Source organism: Phyllostomus hastatus, unplaced genomic scaffold, assembly GCF_019186645.2.
Source record: "Phyllostomus hastatus isolate PE091 unplaced genomic scaffold, TTU_PhHast_1.1 phas_contig_147, whole genome shotgun sequence".
Classification (NCBI taxonomy): domain Eukaryota; kingdom Metazoa; phylum Chordata; class Mammalia; order Chiroptera; family Phyllostomidae; genus Phyllostomus; species Phyllostomus hastatus.
In genome coordinates, this window is record NW_025333603.1 from 550,728 (window position 1) to 572,647 (window position 21,920).

The 21,920-nt window shown below is 39.9% G+C and overlaps 1 protein-coding gene across 7 annotated transcripts in view; it reads right to left on the reverse strand.

Moving 5' to 3' along the window:
• FGGY (FGGY carbohydrate kinase domain containing) overlaps positions 1-21,920 on the reverse strand; it is a 390,237-nt gene that overhangs the window by 217,794 nt on the left and 150,523 nt on the right. For all 7 annotated transcript variants that reach the window (XM_045857814.1, XM_045857803.1, XM_045857811.1 and 4 more), the window contains exon 6: positions 20,443-20,558. In XM_045857814.1, the coding sequence (XP_045713770.1) occupies positions 20,443-20,558 (116 nt within the window). The remainder of the gene's footprint in view (positions 1-20,442; positions 20,559-21,920) is intronic.

A 21,920-nucleotide genomic window follows, 5' to 3' on the forward strand; every position in this document is an offset into this window, starting at 1 on the left:
TACTGATTTTAGAACAAAGTCATCAACTTTGACGGGTTCTACGACACCCAGAAGGTACATAATTGAGATCTGATCTACTCAGGAGAGCCTCCCTGTAGGTCATTGAGAGCAGAGGGATGAGCAGAACTTACCCAGGAAGAGAGGCTGGGAAAGGGTGGCCTGCAGAGAAAAGAGAATTCGTGTCGGTACTAAAGCAGGGGAGCATGGAGTGTGTCCGAGGCACTAAGCCCGGGACACAGAAAGAGCAGAAGGGAGAAAGCAGCTTAATTTACATACTACAGACCCAAATCCAACCAAATCTGCAAGGGCCCTTCATGTGCGGACTCCAGCAACATTAACCCAGCACTTCCTAAGTCTCCCTGAGCTGGCTGGACCCCATAGTTGCCCTTCCTTTATTTCTTCCCACTCACAGGGCACTTCAAGCATTGGCAGGTCAGTCCAGAAATAACTGTGGTCTGCCTGCTGTATACCAAGCACTAAAACCTCTCCCAGACATGGCATTTCCCTTGTTCTCAGCTTTACTCAACTGTTCAGACCACGAGGGCTCCTTCTAGGCAGGGCTGTCACTGCCGTTCAGTGTACCTGGCACAGTGCCAGGTTCTGGTGAATGCCTGGTAGGCATGTGAGTTATTGCCAGATGCATCTTACTGGTGAAAAGTCCAAGGCACAGAGGAGTTAGGCCACATGCCAGAGGACATTCACATTATTGGTGACGAAGTTGGGCGTATGAGATAAGTCTCCGATATGGTTTTCTCCAAAAGCGGGGTTCTAAATCCAGCTTTTGCTCAGTTTTTAAATGTTGCCAAGTCACTTTCCCACAGTGACTCAGAAAAAGTTCTAGACCCAGACTGACCGGTTTCAACTCCTGTGTGACCTTCGGCAAATTATTTAACCTCTCTTTGCATCTGTTTCATGATCTGTAAAATGGGGATAACAGTCTCGTAGGAGACTGTTGAGTGAGTTATATGAGCTATTACAAATAAGCTCTTAGAACAGTTCCCAGCACATAGAGGGTACTCAGGAATGACAGCTAAACTTATTATGTTAATGCACTTGCTATTTCCCCAAACTTGATGAGTCACCATTTTTATTAGTTACGATTAAATGTAGCTACAAATCCACAAAGTAGCGACATTAAAAAGAAGAAAAGAAAAATTTCTCTCCCATGTAAAGGAGGCCCATAGATAGAAAGTCCACGGCTGGCACAGCAGGACCACAAAAGCTCCCTGTGCTGCCATCCCCAGGAACGGCCCGTGTCTTCCTTCTCCAAAATGGCTGGGAGAGCTCCAGCCAACCCACCTGCCGCAGGCAGGCAGGAAGGGAAGACATGACCACCACGACCCCTGCACTCTCATCCCTTTTAAAGCAGATTCCTCAGGAATCCCACAGGACACCTCTGCTTATATCTCATTGGCCAAAACTCGGATAAGCATACAAAGTTAAAAAGAAGGCTAGGAAATGTAGTCTTTAAGGAGCTATGTTAGCAAAAAGTCTGAGTTGTGTTAATAAAAGGGACAGGATTATGTAGATTAGGTGGGCATTCAGCATTCTCCATACTGCCAGTCACACACACGAGCTAGCAGTGACATTGAGGCTGACCCCAGTGCTGCCTCGCTTTATCGAAGCTCTGGGGTTTATAACAAATCAAAGAGCATTTCCAAGCACATTTTCTCAGGACCTATAAAGCTGCCTCTACTGTAATTATTTCAAAAGCATATCCCCCTTAAGGAAAATATAACTATCTGGCTGATTCACTTTAAATTATTGAAACATTGATTTTTTAAAAAGGTGTTTGCTAGCCAAGATGTTTTGAACCATCTTAATGAGCTTAAAAAATAAAACCACTCTTTCTTTTGAAAAGTAGAATCATGTCTTTGTCAATTAAAAGAAAACTGAACCCCCAGATTAATATGCTTACCTATCCCTTAGTGATGGATAACCTATCTTTTCTAAGTTTGGTTACAAAAAAACAAATAAATAAAAGCCCATATTCTCATCACTACCAAGGAGAATTTCATTTTAACCATATTGTTTACCTTGTATTAATTGTGGATTATCAATAATTTGACTGGTTTTTACTGCCAAATCTTTTAAAATAATGCATGTGACAGTAACTCTTCGTGGAGGCATTACTTACTGAAGCATTTTCTCGTCGCAGGTATACAGAACGAGGCTCATAAAAAAGTCACATCTGTGATTGAACATCCTTTTCAAATAAACATTACAGTCCTGAACAAATGCACTTTTACTCCCTGGCAAGCTTACCAGACTTCTGCTGTATTACAGAGATGAGAAGCTATTTCGTTAAGTCCAATGGAAAGAAAAATTATGATGGACTAGGTAGACTGTATTTGAAAAAAGGGCAGGAAGAAAGAGGATACAAGGGAGAACACAGAAGATACATTGAATCTGGCCCTCCTCCGTGAGATGAGTCAGAAAACCAATAAGCCAAATGATTCAGCACCAACCCCATGAAAAATGCATGAACTAAAATGACTGAGGGTATAATTTACTGACAAAAAGCATGAGCTTTTGGAGTAAGACAGGTCTAGTTTTGAATTCCTGTTCCTCCACTAAGTAACTGTGTGACTCTGGGCCAGTTATCTAACCCCTATGATCCATGACTGCTGCATGTGTAAAGGGCAATAATAATCGTACCTGTACATCATTGGTTGAAAAGTTCACCTGACAGTTCATGTAAAATGCTTGGCAACAGTCCCTGGCACACAATACACACTCAACAAATGATAACCTTTATCAGTACACTCTTTACTTTCCCTCTCTTCTTATAATAGACATCCTTCTTCCAAAACCCTGTATCCTTCATCATTTCTTGAAGAAGTCAAACTTCGAGAGGTACAGGTAGGGGTGGAGATGATCATTTCAATTCGTCTCCCTAGGACTTCTAATTTCATTGAAGTTGGAATAAGAGCGAGGAAACTGCTTTGGACAAGGATTTCTGCTCTTGTGTTGATTTCAAGTGTCACTAGCTGCTAAAAATGAAAATGCAAATTTTTAGCAAAGCCAAGGTTTAATCTAGAACAGGAAGCCATCATTTAGGTTGGCAACAGTTAAATGAAAATGCCACTTACTGAGCTGACACAACAGAAATACCTCAAAGAGCAAAGAACAAAAAATCAAACTAGATACAGGAAAAGAGACAATTTATTAAGACCACAGTAGAAAACAAGTCTGGTTAGGTAATGTTTGAAGTAATAATCACAAATTCCACAGAATATTTTATTCTCATTGGTCCTTACACTTATTTTTCAGTAACAACAGGAAGTTAATAATGTTTTCTCCACAATCTACATGCACCTCATGGGCAGGGTCCAGCTGTGCCTCGATCATGCTGTATCTCCATGCCCAGCACATGGGATGCTCCATAAATATTTGTTGAGCAACTGAGTAAATGAATACATGAAGGAGTGATTTTCATCAGTTTTCCTCCACTCATGTTAAGAATTTTCCTGGGTAACCATCAATAGCTTGGTCAAAGCTGTTGAGAAGTCACTACATAAAGCAGTGGTATTTTTGATCACCCACAAATACAAACCAATGAAGGTAGCCATGTCACTGACCCTCCGGAGGAAATCTGAGAGACCATTTACTTCAATGGGTCTCAAAGTGTGGCTGGGACCATCGCCTGGCAGCTTGCTGGAACTGCCAGTGCTCAAGCCCCACTCCACACCTTCTGAACCAGAAACTCCCATGGGGCTCGGCAATCGGTGTTTCCAGAAGGTTTCAGGTGGTTTTATACATGCTCCAGTTTGACAACAGCTGATGGAGTTCAATCCCCTCCACTTACAGAGGAAAAAATGGGGGCCTAGAAATGGAATATCAGTTATTTTTCCAGAATCAACTTTTGTAATAATTACATAATTAAAAGGTCTCCAATTAGAGAATTAAAAGGTTCAGGTCAAGAGAATGAGAGTAAGAATAATGTGTATAATTACTTGTTCGTGACCTTAAAGGAAAGGAACACACGTTCACCTTCCTTTTCTTTCCTTCCTGAAGGCTGACATGGATCTTCCCTCATGTGGACCACACCCTATAAATGGCAGAAAACCAGCTGAAAAGCCTGCAACCTTGAATCCATTCAGGTGTAATACCAGCCCTGGACCAAAAATAAATAAATTCTTCTCTTATTTGAACCACTGTTGTTGGTGACTTCACTACAGCAACAGTTTGTATTCAAAGTAATAAAAATCAGTAACTCTAGCCATATATGTATGTTTATTCAGAAATGCCCATAAAATTATATGGTATATACTATATTCTTTCTTGTGCCAATAAGCCATTAGAATACTCCAGAAATGGCAATATTTCAATATCCATACTAAATCTCACAGACTAAGCAGGACTGTCAAATCAATTAGAACTCTCTTATCAGTTCCTATATTTATATTTGTGTGTACGTACACACTACATATATACATATACACATAAATAAACAATTTCATATATATGCATAATTTCTCCTTTATTTATATATATAATTTCCCTTTGGGGAAATGTAGTCAAGATTCCTATATCCAAAAAACTCTGTGTGTGTGTGTGTGTACACAAGGTTGTCTTTTAAATAATTGGTCATTTTTGCAGGGATAAGACCTTGCTCAAATATGAAAACATTTGTCCACGATTCATATAATTGAGGTTGAAGTTTCCTACCATGAAGACTACAAACTTCACTTTACATTTGTGTCTGGCAAGCCCACAGGAGGTTATAACATCAGGCTGGTTTTTGAAATAATTCCAGGGTGACCTAAGCCATTAAAAGAAGACTCAGCTGGTGATAAAAGGATCTTGGTAAACATGATCATCAACTTGACAAACACATTCATCTGGAGACATCTAACCCTTGGTCTGTACCTCTATAAACAGAATTTTCTGAATAGTTGAATATACCCGGGAGAGTGCAGATCTTTTTCACCATCTAGTTATCAGAAATTCCCTTTTCTTCCTATTCCTGCATAGCTGGGCTAATGAAGCATGAGGAAATAAATCATTTACATTGGCCAAGTAGTTAACACAGACCTGAAATAGTATTTGCAGCATCAGGAAATAGTATTCTATAAATTAGACTTTTTCCCCTATCAAGTTTTACAAGATACTGTTTGTGAAATATATCCAAACACAAACACATTCCCATGGGAACACGTGTTTCTTCAAATGCCCCGGGCTGAGATGAAGTGAGGGAGTATACCCTTTGGGGAGTCTCTATCTTCCCAAGTCAGAAATCAGTCCAGTTCAATCTCTTAGCCTGCAGGCTTTGCAAACACAATGTCAAACAAACAAACAAACAAACAAACAAACAAAGTCTTTCTAATGAACTGAACTGTCAATGGTTTTTGCGTCATGCAAACAGAACCTGGGGGAATGTGTGCCTCTGGACTTCCAGGCTGACAGCTAAATGGTCCAGAGAATCCTAAAGCAGCACTGGCAATTCACTCTCACCAGACTCTGTATTGTTGGGGTGCATGCTCATTAGACACCTTCACTCCCACCTTGGCTCCCCTGTGTCCATGGTTCTGACAAGGAGAGTAATTGCTGAAGAAGTAGGATGGGCATACAGAAAGAGAACAACTGGGTAGGAAAAACACACATAAGACCATTCAGAGACAGAATCTGGTTGAGAGCTCCAGCTCTGCCTCAAATCAATTCAGAGACTGCCCCTAATTATTTAGCTTTCCTGGGCTTCTGTTGTCTTCCTTATAAAATGAAGTAGATGTTCTCTATGTTCCTTCCCAAGTACTAACATTCCAAAATCATCAGAAAATTTTGAAGAACTTTATATTTTAAAGGAAAATAATGGTCAAAGTAGACCTTGTCATTTCCTGGTTTAAAATATTTCAACAGTTCCTTGATGCCTAATATAATGGTTTCTAAACTTTTTCATTGTGCGTGCCACAAAAAAATGTCTTCAGCATGGATTTCCATATAAATACTTATTACTTTTAAATTGCATGTGAATTTATAAGTGTTATGTGATTATGTGTATATAACACATACATAAAATTGTTAAAAAATAAACAGAAATTCGAAATTTTTTTCCCATATGCAACAGACCACTTTGCCTGGCGTCACTCAGGACAGAAAATCCCATTTAGAGAACATGAACATAGACAAGTGAGTTTAAGAAACTCATCACCACACAGAAAAGCCATCATAATTTGGCCCCTGCCTATTTCTCCAGCTTCACCCTTCCTTTTTTCTACCTCAAACTCAATGTTCTGGTAACTTCTTCTCTGAAAACACCACATTACTCAGCTCTGAACCTTTACTTATGCTGTTACTCAATCAGCAATATCCTTCATTCAATTCTTCACCTGAAAAACAGCTTCTCATCTATGACAGAGACTCTAAGTTGCGTACTTAGTACAAACCCTCTCCTTTCTTAATAATGCAACTCTGATTTTACTGAAGGCTGCAATGTGACCAGTGAAAAACTCACCTTTTCCAACTTCCCTTAGAGATAGTGGTATTCATGCAATACAATTCTGACCAATGAGATTCAGACAGAAGTGACAGGGTGAGGTGTCAGAGATGATATCCTGAAGTGAAAGCAGACTCAGTTAACACATGCACTTTGCCTTTTGTCCTTCTTCTGCCATTATAACAGGGACTGGTCACTAAAGGCTAGACAATGAGACCATAGGAGCAGGCCCTGTGGTAAGGACAAGGGTGTTATAGGCAGAGAACTGAAAGATGGGCTGCAGACTAGAGGACAGAGGTCAAGGGGGAGAATGGTATCAGAAAGGGAGGCCATGGGGGGGCTTCTGTTTTGTGCCCCAAGAGCAATGGGAAGACTTGGAAATGTTTATGCGGAAAGTGATGGCATTAGATTTTCATTATAAAAAGCTCATGCTGGCTGCAGTGTGCAGAATAAATCGAAGAAAGCAAATTTTCATTCATGTGAGAAGACTGCTGAATAATAGTCCCAAGTGGAAGATTATAGCAACAGAGACTTGGTAGCATTTAAGGTAGAGAGAGGATGTGGATTACAGAGATATTTGGAGCATAAAACCTGGTGACTGAATAGATATGGGGGATCAAAGAGCAGGGTATGTCAAGGGCTTGCAGAACTGGTGGTGCTACTATTCACCACCATTACTAAAACAACGAATGAGCACCCCCTTCCTCTGTGCTTGCAACCAGAATGCCAAGCACATCGGAGAAAATTACACAAAAGGGCACACTAGTAATTTCATGACAGCCCCTCAACAAGGCTCTCAACACCATTCAACAACCCTCCAAGTTTTCTGTATTTCAATCTTTCCCACTCTTCTCAAACTTCTGACTCCCCAACACTCTCAAATGGTCATCTCATCTCCTACTTCACATAGATAACAGAAGAGCTCCCTCAACTCCCCCTTTCTGAGCATCCATTCCTCCCAGGTCTGCATCCATCTTCTTCCTATTACAATACAGGCTATACCCTTACTCCTTTCTAGAAGCCATTCCCTCCTCCCTTCTCTCTCTGGTGTCACCAGTCTGTCACTCACTACTGGAACCTCACTGGCAATTATACCTGCTCAAGCAAATCTCTTCCATTTTCAGGCAACCAACAAAGCAACAGAAAACCCTATCCACTTTCAACTGTTCCTCCTCTAGCCACTGCCCCCATTTTTCTTTCTTTTCCTTCCAATCAAATTTCTCAAGAGCTGTCTAAACAGGCTGGCTCTGTATTCTCAGCCTGGCATCTGACTGCCTTTCCTTGGGTCCTGACCACACATCTGACCTGTAGCCTCAATCCACACTAACCAGCTGTGTGACTTAGGGTGACTAACTTCTTTGTGCCTCAATGTCCCCTTTCTGTAAAAGGGGGTAAAAGGATGAGATGCTACAGACCTCATAAGGTTACTGCAATATGATAATCCACATTAAGCCCATGGCACAGTGTCTGGCATCAGTGAATGCTTGGTAAATAAATGTTAGTTGTACTAATTATTTACTCCTCAACCTTTATCTTCTGCCCTACTTGTATAATTAAGTGGCTCTCATTAAAGTCTCCGTCACTTTGTCAAATGGATAATTTTCAGATCTCATCTCAGTTTCTCTCTCAGCATCCCTGGGAATTATTCCCTCCCAATCCCAACTCTCCCGGTCTTGTTATCTCCCTGTCCCTTACTCCTTAGCCTCCTTTGCAGACACATCCTCCTCTACCTGGCCTTTAAGTATTGCAACTCCTTCCCCCCAGATCCATTTGTCTTCTTCCTCTAGAGTCCTACAAACATATCTACACGTATCTCAAATACTATATATACTGATAACTTCCAAATCTCTGTTCCTAGCCTCATCCCCCTTATTGGCATAGACCCCCTGCTTACTTCACATCTTCATCTGGAAATCTCAAGGGCACAAAATCCTGCTCTCAACCCTCTTTTATTTAACTCTCCTCTGAAGCATTTGTTCATGTGTATTTTCTAACACTATTTTGTTGCTCATTTACCTAACATCATCTATTGAGTACCAGCTATGTCCCATACTTTTTTCCATGTGCTATCTTGTCCCAGAAAATATTGGAGGGAGCTTATAACCTGTAGGCAAAGATAACATAAAGTAAGTGGGATTAAAGATTAAATAAAACCAAAGACGGGAACAAAATGAATTCAAATGGGGCTAAACACATATACCATTGGCTTACAAACCCACTGTAGATGAGTCTCAAATTTGTATTAAATCCTCAAGCAGCCAAAAGGATGAGGAATATCTTGCCAGTAACTCAATATAATGCCCATAAAAGAGAAAATAAAAGCAATTACATAGAAAAACCAGGAAAAACTAAAAACAATTTGAGTACTCGTATCAGATTTGATTTTTCCCAGGGGGCCTGCATGATGAGGTCTCTGTGTGAGGTCATCCTAACTACCAGGCATCACTCGGTGTGGCAGGCAGGAGAAGCTCGGTCCTTACAGGTTAAGGAACTCGCTTGACACTAGTCACACAGCTAGTCAACGGCAGAGCCAGGATGCCAACTCATGTCCACATGGCTCCAAAACCCATTTTCTTTCCATTACCCCAAGGCATATTTTGAAAATACATAACCCCCACCCAGTAGCTCTGAAACAACAGATCTTTACGTTAATGTCTGTAACAGGACAACATGACATCACAAAAACTCAGTCTCTTAACGATCCCTTCTGGGCAGCTTCTGTAATTTGAATTTGAAGATGAATGCACAGTCCTTGGTAGAAGAGAATGGGGGAGGGAAGCAGAACATGAAGTATTAATAAACATCGTAAAATCATTACCTGGTCCCTTAAGTAGCCTCTGAAGTAAAAGCAGTGGGGAAAAAAAAATTGCAGGAGGCTTTTTTCCCCCTCCTAATAGATTGTACATTTCAACAGCTAAAAGGGTATAAAAATTTAACGGAATTTTTAATGTCTTTCTAGGTTTTACAATACCACAAAGAGATCATCTTCATTCCCTTTGCGACGAGAACAGATGGGTGGCAGGGGTGGTGGGGCCATGACTCACTGCCTCCTCCTGCCCACAGAGGCTGTCTGGGAAGCAGGCAAACTTCTGGGATCAATAGGGTTCACGGCAATGCAGGATCTGCCAACAAACCTTGGAGAGGCCATTAGTCAACCGGTGACCTGCCAACCTGACCACAGCAGCCTTCTGATGTGGATTCTCAGAAAGGTTAGCCCGTGATGGGAAACTGAAAAGGTCATGGTATCTCACTATCAAAACTCCACAGAACTGAGGTGAAGGGCACTGAAGAGTTGCTAGGAATGCAGAGGTAAGGGCAACCTCGGAGGCCAAGGTTACCACCCACCAGCTGCATGACCAAGAGAAGCTAAGCAGAAGAGGCAGGAGCTATAGTGACACAGAAGGACAACCAATGGAAATGGCTGCTTTCCAAGAACACTGACTTAAACGACCTCTAAACAGATGACAATAATGGCATGAGGTCAGATGTCCAACAAGATCTAGAAGCAAGTCTCATGTTACAAATTTTGAGAAAAAGGAAAAAAAATCCAAAACTGAATTTTGAATTGCAATGTAAACACATGCAGCTTTGCTAGATGTCACATTATTCATTCATTCTTCTCCCAGAATTTCAGAAAAGCTCTGTATTAGGCAGAGGAAAAAAAGTTTTAAAATACGGACAGTCTAGTTGAAGATACAAGTAGACAGACAAGACAGAAGGACCAAAGTGCTACTAGAGCTTGTACTGTGCTCCAACATTGCAGAGGGAGAGCGTTACTGAGAAGACAATTCCAAGAAAAGATAACACCTAAGCTTAGGTTAGCATGACTTCTTCATAGTGAACTTGGGCTAATTCTTCATGACTTACTCTTTCACAATTATGTGCTAAATAATCAAACCAAGATATCCTGTATTGTTAACATGAAGGACAGGCCAATAGTTTTTATAAACCAAACTTTTGGAAACTGGGATAAAGAATAACCATTTTCCTATCTCTGAGCAGCAATTCAATTATATCCTCAGTGGCCCCAAGGCCACATCTGAAACTGATTTTCCTAGTTGTGGATGTCTAGCTGGGCATAAATATATAAAAGTGATTTAGATTATCAAGATACTCTCTTAGATTTTTCATTTTCTCTCAACCACATTTGGTCTAATTAAACCTACTTTTCTGGAATAACTTCAGTATCATTTCACATCCTGTTCCTTTCAACTTTCTCAACTCTAGCCACACTGGCTTTCTTTCACCATGCTCCTTCCTGCCACAGAGTCCTTACAAATGCTGTCCCCTCTGCCTGAAATACTGTTCTCTCCCATCTTCACAGAGTTAATGCATATCAGCCTAGTTTAATCATCACTTCCTCAAACATTTCCCAGTTTCCCTGACAAGGTTGTATCCCCTTATCATACAGTCTTGAAGGCTGCTTTACCCATTTTTTGTAGCATTTACTTCAGTGGCAATCTTGTAATTGATTAATTGATTGATGCTCTCTGCATTAGACTGAAAACTCTAGGAAGGCAGGAACCCTGCTAGCTTTGGTTGACCATTGTTCTCCAACAAGCAGCACAATGCCCCATGTTGTTAAGTTAATAAATGAGGGCAAAGAAGGGAAATGAGAGCTGAGTGTTTCCTCCCTTTTTTATTTAGTTATTACTATGATTATGTCTTTGCACTTAATTAGCTCTACCTTCTTAGTTTTCCTTCCTTTGAATATAATTATCAAAAGTCCTTTTTGGTTGTTCAAAGGAGTTGGCATTAGGGGAGTCCAATGCTAGCTCCATTTGTCACTGTGATATTTTACACAGCATTGAACCTTCTTGTGCTGGTTAATTTAGCTACTTTTACTTGAGTCTTACCAGAAGCTAGCCACTTTATATACATCATTACTCCATCACAAGGACCATGCATGGTAGGTATTCCTACCTGTCTAATAGATGAAGAAATCAAGTCTCAGAGAAGTTTAGTGACTTGCCCAAGGTTATACAGCTCATCAGTGGTCAATTTTGGATTTGACCTCAGGTCTTTCTGATTCTAAACCTTATGACTTCTGGTTTCCCCAAACGCTATTAAAACCGATCTTTCAAATTTGGTGGGAAAAATAAATGTGATGGTGCACGAAAAGAAATACTCTTCTAAAGTCATGAAGCATTATGGGAACATTAGTCACTGAGTTAATTATTGCCTATGTATCCTGTACTTTTTATTTGCCTATGGACATGTGTTCTTTTGTACATGGAGAAAAAGCTAAAGATTGTGTTGTGGGACTCAAGAATTTAGGAAAACCTATAATTCTGATCAAGGTAACCTCTCAAGGAGGTAAGCCTAGAATGTGATTATAATGTAGAAGCAGAAATATGATTATTTTGATTATATCTTGCTTTCAAAAAAGTTATGTGAACCCAAGGGTGGAGCTCCAAAAAAGTCACTTCCCCAAATCAGAAGAGGTTGGTAATAATTACATGGAATTTTTCAAGGGATATTGGCTTTGGCAGACATGACCTATCACCTAGAGAGGAACTGGAGTTCAGGAGAATGGCCAGTTATTAATGTAGTAAGAAATAACATTTTCTGAAGACTTAGTATGTGCTGGAGCTTCACCTGCTTTATTTCCTTGATCCTCCTAAAATGTTTATTCATCCCCATATTACACCAATTAAGGCTCAAAAAATAAATAAGTAAGCAAGCAAGTAAATAAATAAATAAAGTCCCACACCCAAGAATACACATGACAGGGCTTGCATGCCTTACAGATGACAGAGCTAGAACTGAACTCATGCCTGTGTGACTCTGGTGACCAAATTCTTAACCATTAGAATAAGCAATAGCTAATATATTACTTAATTATTTTAGTTTATGTAAATCAGTTGCTTAAGACCTTGATTGATGTGTTCCTACATCCAACTATCTTTGGCTGCTTGGGCAAAGTCCTACTCCTGCATTTGCAAGGTTGAATGCAAAGACAATGGGTTGGGTGAATTTACCTGTGTAAGTCTTTCCCTTGATGACATTGTTCTGCTATTCTTAGTCCCTTTCAAACAACCATTCCAAATTGGCTAAATGACCAAAGTTTGTTTAAAAATGTCAAACAGCAAAGGTGGCATAGAGTAATGGAAGAGCCTTTGGACTGGGGGTCAGAAGACCTGGCTTCTGGTCTCAGCTGTGTCACTCAAATGTTGTAAGACCAAGCAAAACCACCCTACCCCCTTGGAGCTTGGCTCTATAAAGTGAGGGTATTAGAGCAAAACCTTCATGGTGCCTTTCAGCTCTGGTATTAACTGACTGTTCAGCAGTAGGAAGAGACTGACCTCACCTTTTGGGGGCTTCCAAATATCTTCCAGATGCCATGCTGAGAGTTACATGAAACCTTATATCCAACAAAACCTCTGAAAGCCATTGTCTCACATGATGTGATCATCACTGCTCCCTTGCCTTTCTGGCTCTACAGGGCTATTCCTGGAAGAGCCAGCAGCTGAAACAGTACTTCTGGGAACCTAAGGGTGATGAGAAGTGGGGAGCGCCATTACTTCCTTCAGGCCCAAAAGGCAGGGCACAGAGTGTTACAGGAGTGAAGACCGTTGTCCTCCAGGCACCAAGGTACACTTAAAAATGATAACAACTAACATACAGGCTTCATAAACCACACTTTCCTATGATATCTGATACCTCATTTCAGTTTCACAAGAAACCTTATGGAAGGAAGGATAAGAAATGGATACTGTATGTAATTAAAGGAAAAAAATGGGCTTGGGACACACACACACACACACACACACACACACACACACACACACATCTTCACAAGAGCTACAAAGTCCCTAAAACTGCCCTCAATTTTATTTATAGCATTGGCAGAAGTAGTTACTGGAACTATCTCTTGAGAGCCAGGGAGCCAATCTTGTTAGGCTGAGTCTCTTACCTGTGGCTCCAACCTCAAGATAGATGAAGTCCCATTAGAAATTAAACCCAGTCCCCTTCCGATCCCACCCCAGGCCCACTGTGCTCCAGCCACCCCTAGCCACACCCTACATTCTTCTGCACCTCCATGCCTTTGCCTGTGTTGTTTCTTCTACCTCAGAGGTCATCTCCCCTATTTGGTAAGCTACCACTCATGAATTTCTGACACATCTCAACTGCCATCTCATGAGTAGACTTCCTTGATATCACCTCTAGTTGTTAGTGACTTCCTGCTTTGTTTCCCCACAGTATTTTGGACATCTCTAGACTTATTGAAAAACAGTGAGATTATTGATTTACTCATTTATTCCCCACCCTTTGCTGCACAGACATGAAATTCCCAAGGGGATTGACTGTGGTGAGTTCATTTATGTATGTATCTCTAGTACTTCGCTCAGCACCTGGCACGTAGGAGACACTCAGTAGTGTGCTTGGATGGATACATGCATGGTTGGATGGATCACTAACTGACATGAAGACTTCTATGTAGGTCATTCTCCATCAGGCAAGAGTTTTATTTTAAAAGGTAAAATAAGACAGTACAGTACTCAGAGAACATGTACTTGCTTGAAGTACAGGAAAGACCTTGTTCTATCTCTTGGGCAGGAATGACAAGGGTGATAAGAAGGAGATGGGACAAGACAGAAGGCTCAGGGTAAAGAACAAAGGTGAAGCCTAGTCCAGAGCACCCACAGGGATGACCTCCCTCAAGACATGAAAGAAAGTACTGTCACAGCCCCACAGAGTGTGGAAACTGTAGAGTGCCTGTGGCCAAAAACCTCCCAGTATAAATTATTAAAAACAGATTGCGATACCAATGTGCAGCACCAGTTCAAAAAACTCTAAATGAAAAGCAAGTCTTGCATTCTAAGAAATAAAGGCAGGAATCCTTATAAACATGCCCAGTTCTATTGGGCAAATTCAGAACATTGGGTATTAATAGCCTAAAAGGAATTTTATAATACCTATAACTATCAATGACATCACTGGATTCTTGGTCCCAACAGTGGTCATGATGAACACCGCTGGTGAAAACCCCTTAGACATGTTTCCATAAGGGGATTTCTTCTTCTCTTCCAGGATGAAATAACGCTAATGTGAACAGGGCCATCTCCTGTTTTTATACCCTTACTTGTTCCATCTATCAGAAGAGGAATCGCTTAGCTGATCCACGAGACTTGACAAAGAAAGCCAACATCCACGGGACCATGTTAACTAGAAAGCAGAGCCACAGCCTTGAAACGGGGTCAGCACAGGTTTGGCACATGTCTCTCTTCTTAAACTGCCCACACTCTGGCCAGCAGGCCCTTTGAGTTCCTGAAGTAAGCAGATCAAGTGCTGAAGCAGGCCCAGCCCCTGCTCTTGTCTCTTTATCCCAGCCCCTTGGCATGCCAAGGAGTGTATTAAGTTAGTGTCATGCAGATCCCAAGGTCCAGCCAGGTGCCCCCCTCCCTCCCTTTAATTCAGTGTAACCAAAGCCAATACTCAGTTTGCTTCAGGTGGTTCTGTGAACTGTTCTCAATTGGTTGGACATCAGAGTGGAAGAGGAGTGAGTATCGGCGCATCTATGTCCTCATCACACACTCTACCTACAATTTTAAGTCTATAAAACAAAAATATTTAAAACACAGCCTTAGTTAACTACAGGATTTATTTTACTCTGTAGAAAAGCAATATTCCCAATCTTCCTAAATTAAGTTTTGTTCTTGGTTTTGTTTGTTTTAATTTCCTGTGAGAGGAGTCTGTAATATTTCCTGTCACAAAAAAGTCTCCAAGATCTGCTATAGGAATAAGATTGGACTGCAGCTATCATTTAGGTTGGAGTATGTCTTCCACAAGAGTTCTTTCTTAAGTGCCAAATATGTTACTGAAAAAAGGACTGCAAACACTGAATTTACAAAATGAAATCGTTGTCTGTAACCTAGTACTATCATTTAATTCAAAAGTTTATGGAGAGTCTATTATATATTACAGAAAATTAAGGCCATAAAGGAGCTTACCAAATCCTTCATCCAAACCTATATTCATTCATTCATTGAATAGATATTTCTTCAGCATCTACTCTGTGCCAGATGACAGTACCCACAGTGTCTGATGTCAAAAATGCAGTCTCATAGAGGGAGGGAGAGAAAACCTATTAAAAAAATGTAGCCTCCCTCCCCTTAAGGAACTGCCTTCCTTCACATATACTTTATCTTCATTTCTGCCTCTCACTTAACAATTACTAACTCCGTCTACCTGGGCTTTAAGTTTCTTCTTTGCCTGGCTTCCCTGACCCCAAATAATGAATGAGCTATAAGCTAACACATTGAACCCTTTTATATAACAAAGCTCTTCCTGTACTGCCAATAATCACTCTATAATTCAGCCACATTGTACACATGAGTTTTCACAAAGAGGTCTACCCCAATAAAACACTAAAGTGCTTTTCCCAGGAAGTAAAAAGGCAACCATGGCATGCTGAAAGTGAGCCTGGATAATCGATTAGAACAGGTGGGATGTTGCTTGTCTTCTTAAGGGTCCTTTCTCCCTGCTGATCTCTTCCTTCCTGTATGCTTTTGATAGATGTTTAGGATTAGATAGGTAACCTGGGAATTAGTCATATGGAACTGAAGGTCAAAATTTATTGATACAAACTATTTTATTGGACTATGGATATATAATTCCCTACAAAACACTGGGTTTATGTTTTCTTCATTATTCTTGAACATTAAATCAACTTGGATAGTTTTAACTATATTACTTTGATTCAAAAAATGTTTGTTTCCTTATTTTTACAATGTTCCCAAACCACATCATCCAAATATCTCCTTAAAGACAGGCATTAGGTAGTAACATTTAGTTTCGAAAACTTGCATGCAGTTACTTAAAACAATGAAAAATTCTTCCACTGTCCTTGAACTGCACCATATAAATATTGCATTTGATCCTTAACTTACACTGTATAAATAATTTATTTCAAAAATATCCCTCCATAAGACCATCAGTTGCTGAGGTGTTCGGTTTTCGGGGAAAGCATTTATTTACTGCATGAGTCCAGGAAGGCTGGTAAAGACTTGGCTAAAAGCTCCACATGGAGCAAATTATGGTAATTGTATTAATGCTCAAATCCATGACGCTCTGCTCAAATCTGCTAAAAGGTTTTGCACTACATTGCCCACATCTTGACGGGCAATGAGTCCACTGGAAATGTTTAACACTTCATAGAGAGGCTTCCAAGATTCATTTTTTTATAGCTCCAAGAATTGCTAAAGAATATCTGAAGGTAGCTTTCAGAGGAGTCTCTGAAAGTCACAACTTACAGTTAACATCCTCCTTAGCATCTTCCACTTTTGGTTCAGACTGAAACTCCAAGTTCAAGTCACCAGAAATGAAAATCAACAGAAACATCACATAATTAATTTTGACGAATGGGTAAGTTTTAATTCATGTATGGCAATATGCTGGTTAATGATATGTCTCCCTAGGACAGCCATTAAAAATCCATTAACTTAACAGACAAAATCTAATAAAGTTACTCTGGAAATTTTCTGCTAAATTAACATTATGGACTTTTAATGAATATTTCCTGTAGATATTGCTCTATTAGCAGAGCTAATATACTAATCAAACTAAAAAGCTTCTGCAAAGCAAAGGAAACCATTGCCAAAATTAAAAGGCAACCAATAGATAGAAGAAAACATCTGCACAGCATATTCAATAAGGAGTTAATATCTAAAATATATAAAGAACTCACAGCTCACTAGCAAAAAAAAAAAGGCAAAAGATCTGAATAGACATTTTTCCAAAGAAAACCTACAGATGGCTAACGGGCACATGAAAAGATGGTGAACATCACTAATTATCATGGAAATGCAAATCAAAACCACAGTGAGATATCACTTCATATCTGTTAGAATAGCAGTTATTAAAAAGACAAGGGATAACAAGTCTTGGAGAGGACAAGGAGAAAAGAGAACCCTCCTGCACTGGGGGTGGGAATGTAAATTGGCTCAGCCACTATGGAAAAGAGTATGGAGGCTCCTCAGAAAATTAAACATAGAACTACCATAAGATTCAGCCATTCCATTTCTGGATATTTATCCAAAGAAAACTAAACACTAATTCAAAAAGGTATTTACCCCTATGTTCACTGCAGCATCATTTACAATAGCCAAGATATGGAAACAACTTAGGTGTCCATCAGTGAATGAATGAATGGATAGAGATGAAGCATATTGATATATGAAATACTACTCAACCTTAAAAAAGAATAAAATCATTCCATTTGTGACAGCATAGATGAATCTGAAGGGTATTATGCTTAGTGAAATTAAGTCATACAGAGGTAGATAAATATCATACAATCTTACTAACACGTGAAATCTAAAAGTCAAAGCAAAACAAATACCCAAAGTGAAACTCATAGATACTAAGAACAGAGTGGTGGTTGTCAAAGGGAGTTGTCAGGGGGAGCGGGGAGGTACTGACCTCCAGTGTGAAATGAGTAGTCCATGGGGATGCTATGTGCAACATGACTCTAATTAATGGTATTGTGGTGCATATTTGAAGGTTGTCATGGTAGTGAGTAAAATTCTCATCATAAGAAAAAAACATTAATTTGTAACTTCAAACAATTTTGATTTATTTATTGATGAGAGAGAGAAAGAAACATCGATTTCTTGTTCCACTTATTTATACATCTATTGGTTGATTCTTGCATGTGCCTTGCCCAGAGACCATACCCACAACCTTGGCACATTGGGCAATGCTCCAACCAACTGAAGCCCTTTGGCCAGGGCTAATTTGTACCTTTTTATAGTGACTGATGATGTAGTGATCATTTCCCAATGTAAACAAATGTCACCTGAAACGAGTGGAATGTTGTATACCAATTATACCTCAATAAAAATGTTTAATAATACAAAAATTAAAATAACATTAATCTTGTGTGAAGGGAGGAAAAGCATCAAAAGCTAAAATATACTTAAAAACACACAGAGCTAGAATTACAACTACCCTAGCTCCTAGTCCAGTGTTTAAGATCTAATTTGCCTGCACCCCTTAATTACAGGATGAGATCTTCTCCCTTGACACTTAGTCCTGACTGTTCTTCACCAAGGCAGGGAACTCATGGGTAGCCTCGAAAACACCAGACTGGGGACTGAGGACTTAGTGACCATGCCTTAGCTCTAATGACCCATGAGCTGTGTTCCCCGAAATTCATATGTTCAAGTCAATACGTAATGTAACTATATTTGCACTTATTCCAGTGTAGCTGAGGTTGGCTTTGGGTGTTAAATATTGAACTGCTGCGTAATCCCACTGGAGGCCAACTGAATAGCTGCATCAGTTCACTCGATCTCGTATATTCCAAGGAGACAGTGTGCTTTGGCAGAAAAGTGTCGAGTCAGAGACCCAGTTTCTAATACTGAGTCTACAACTTAATAGTAGACATGGAACTAAATCCCAGTTTTCCCATCTGAAAAATGGAAATAACATACAAATAGGTTTTGTGAGGGCCAAACAAGATTTTAAAAATATATAAAATAAATCACCTGCTAAAAGACTTGGAAAGCAACGATGACTAATTAGGGCTGCTTTGCCTCCTCCCCTCTCCCACTACCTCCTAGCTCTTCCCTCTTCTCTACCAGCTCAGATCCTGAGATGGTTTCAACTGAGCCACAAAAGTTCAAAAGGGGCTCTTTCTGCAGACTACCCTGGCTTCATTCTTTCCCCAGACTTATCTATTAGTAGTTAAACAGACCACAGAAACCAAGTTATGTTGTCTAAAACACAGCAATACAGGTGCTACTTGGATCCTTCATGTCTCTATCTTTATATTCTTGAACTTCAACATAGATGTCATGAGAACTCCACCGCAGAAAGGTTGAACTAAAATAACCTACTGTGTGATTCAGTAATCAAGGGTGGTTCAAACCTATAGCAGATACTACTAGCAGACAAACAATATATAAAGCTAAACTCTCAAGTCTTAGTTGGTCACATGAATGGACACATGGCTGTCTAGCCAATGTCTACCTTTCCCAGCCACCCTTGCAGCCTAGTGGAGGCTTATGTGATCAGAAATGGCATGGCCCATTTCCACATTATGCTCCCTCCAAGAGAATGTGAATGGATTTCTCTGGTTCTTTTTATTCTTCCACCTCACAGGCTGGGAACTGATGAGAACCAGAGTAGCAGCTATCTTGGACCCAAAGTTGGAGGCTGTGTTGTGAGAATAGCAGACCTGCCCTGAGAGTCACTTATCTCTATTCTATCACATAAAAAGGAAATAACCTTCTATCTTGTTGAATCCACTGCACTTTTAAGTTTTATTTTTACAACCTTCTGGCCAAAGCACTAAACAATACAGAAGTATTTCTATTGAATCAGGTGTAATTGCTTACCTGATGACAGCTTACTGGAACTGTAAACAGTAACTACAGGAAATAAACATCTTTCTGTGAAATGAGCATGCAAGCCTTAAACTTTAAAATGTCAGCTATTGTTACATGGACCTTGTATCTGAATTCTTTTCACCAGGTAACCCCCACTAGTCACCTGCACCTTTACTTATCCAGTCAGTGCCAGAAAAAAGCTGGAAGTCTGAAACCCGAGAGCCTTAGTCAGCAACCACTGGCTCATGTTCCAGTTTCTGTCTTATTCTTGATGTTTCTCATTTTGACCTCTTCAGTTATTTTTTTCTGTTCATGACCTTGCCTGATTCCTTGAACCTAACTCACAAAACATTTTACTTGTAATGACTGGACCCAACCCATACACATCCCCCCTCAGCCCTTGTTTATGCTATTCCCACCTGCTCTAAGCAAATATCTTCATTGGTCTTGGCCAATGTCTGAGATTCTATACTTCAATGCAGAGTTTCATATTTCCACTCAGATCCTATAAGCTTCACTGTAAGGGCCTGCTAACCATTGCCTACCCATCTGAACTCATTTCTCTTGTTAAAACAGGGCTATGTTCCTATATTTTAATTCATACTAAACAAAAACATCAATATCCTCACACATACATAGACATAATCACTCTCCAGATTTTCTATTTTTTACCTATTTTGCTGTAATTATCTGCAACCAAGTCTTCCAAACCAATCATCTTCCAGAAACTGTTGTCCCAGCCTTTCTCTGCTGAGTATGTCCATTTGCACACCAGGGAGCAGAGAGACCTAAGAAAATGGGAGAGAGGTGGAACCAATAATATGAGTGAGCGAGACTTCTTTTATATTTACCAAATACCTGTCCCGATCACTTCAGTAGCATTAAAGAAGTAGAATAAACCAAACTAGGTAATTACACATACCTGTTTAGATCAAAAAGTCCATTGACACCTGTTAATGGGTACTTTTCTTTCACTTTCAAAGAGTCTCAGCTCTTTATTTATATCTTGATTGAACAGTGTATATAAACGTGTGTATGTTTATTTATACATACCCAACACTTGTGAGATAATTAGAAATTACAACACTGATTAGCTATTTGATGATATTGAGCATTATTAAAGTTCAGCTATAATATTGGTCATTGCCATTATATTTCAAAACAGGCTTCTTATCAGTTAGAGATACAGGCTGGACTACTCATGCATAAAATGATATAATATCTGGGATTTGCTTCAAAATCATAAGAGAAGGGGAAGTGAATGGAACAGAATCAGCCATGAGGTGGTGGCTGTGGGGCTGAGTGATAGGCAAATGGTATTTGTCATGCTATTCTGTTTGATTCATCTTCAACATTCTCTATAACAAAAAAGTTTTAAAAAGTGCCTGGTGTGTGAGTATGTATATATATATGTGTGTGTGTGTACATATATTTATATATATTTATATTCATCACTCTAAAGTGGTATTTAATAGGAGGAAGACTTGACTGCTGGAAGGTGTTTTCCTCTCCAGCTTCATTTCCCTTCCATTCACCTTTAATTTTCTACATGCAGGCAATAAAGTATTGTTTGCAGTTCTCTGAAAAAAAAAATCACATTCATGCACAATTTTATGCCCCTTCCATACTCCTATTTAGAGCAGCTTCTTCACCCTGGTAACTCAAACACCTCCTTTGCCTAGGCTGAGTCCCCAGTTCTGGGTGGGTCTCCTTCTCTGAGCTCCCAGGTAGGTATCCTCTATCATAGCTCTTACCACACTGTTTAATTAACTGCTTCATTATTTATCTTCCCTATAGTCCCACTGACTTCCAATATGTTCTCCATGTTGTGCTCAAACTTCATAAAATAAAACCTGATGCTATCAACCCCTGATTAAAACCCTTTCACTGTTCCTTACTATATTCAGGAAAAAGCCCAACTCTTCATAGGGCTTAAAAGGCCCTTTGTGATATGACCTTGATGGCTTCCAGTTTCTTCTGGCCATTCTCACCCTTGCCTGCTCCCTTCTGTATTACCAAAGTACTTAAAGCTTCCCACAGTGGGCCTTGAATTCAGGCTTTCCTGTGCACTGAGTTCTTCACTGCATTCTTTCCATAATGTTCTTCCCTGTTATGCATCTAACTCCTAGTTAGAATTTATGACTCCACTT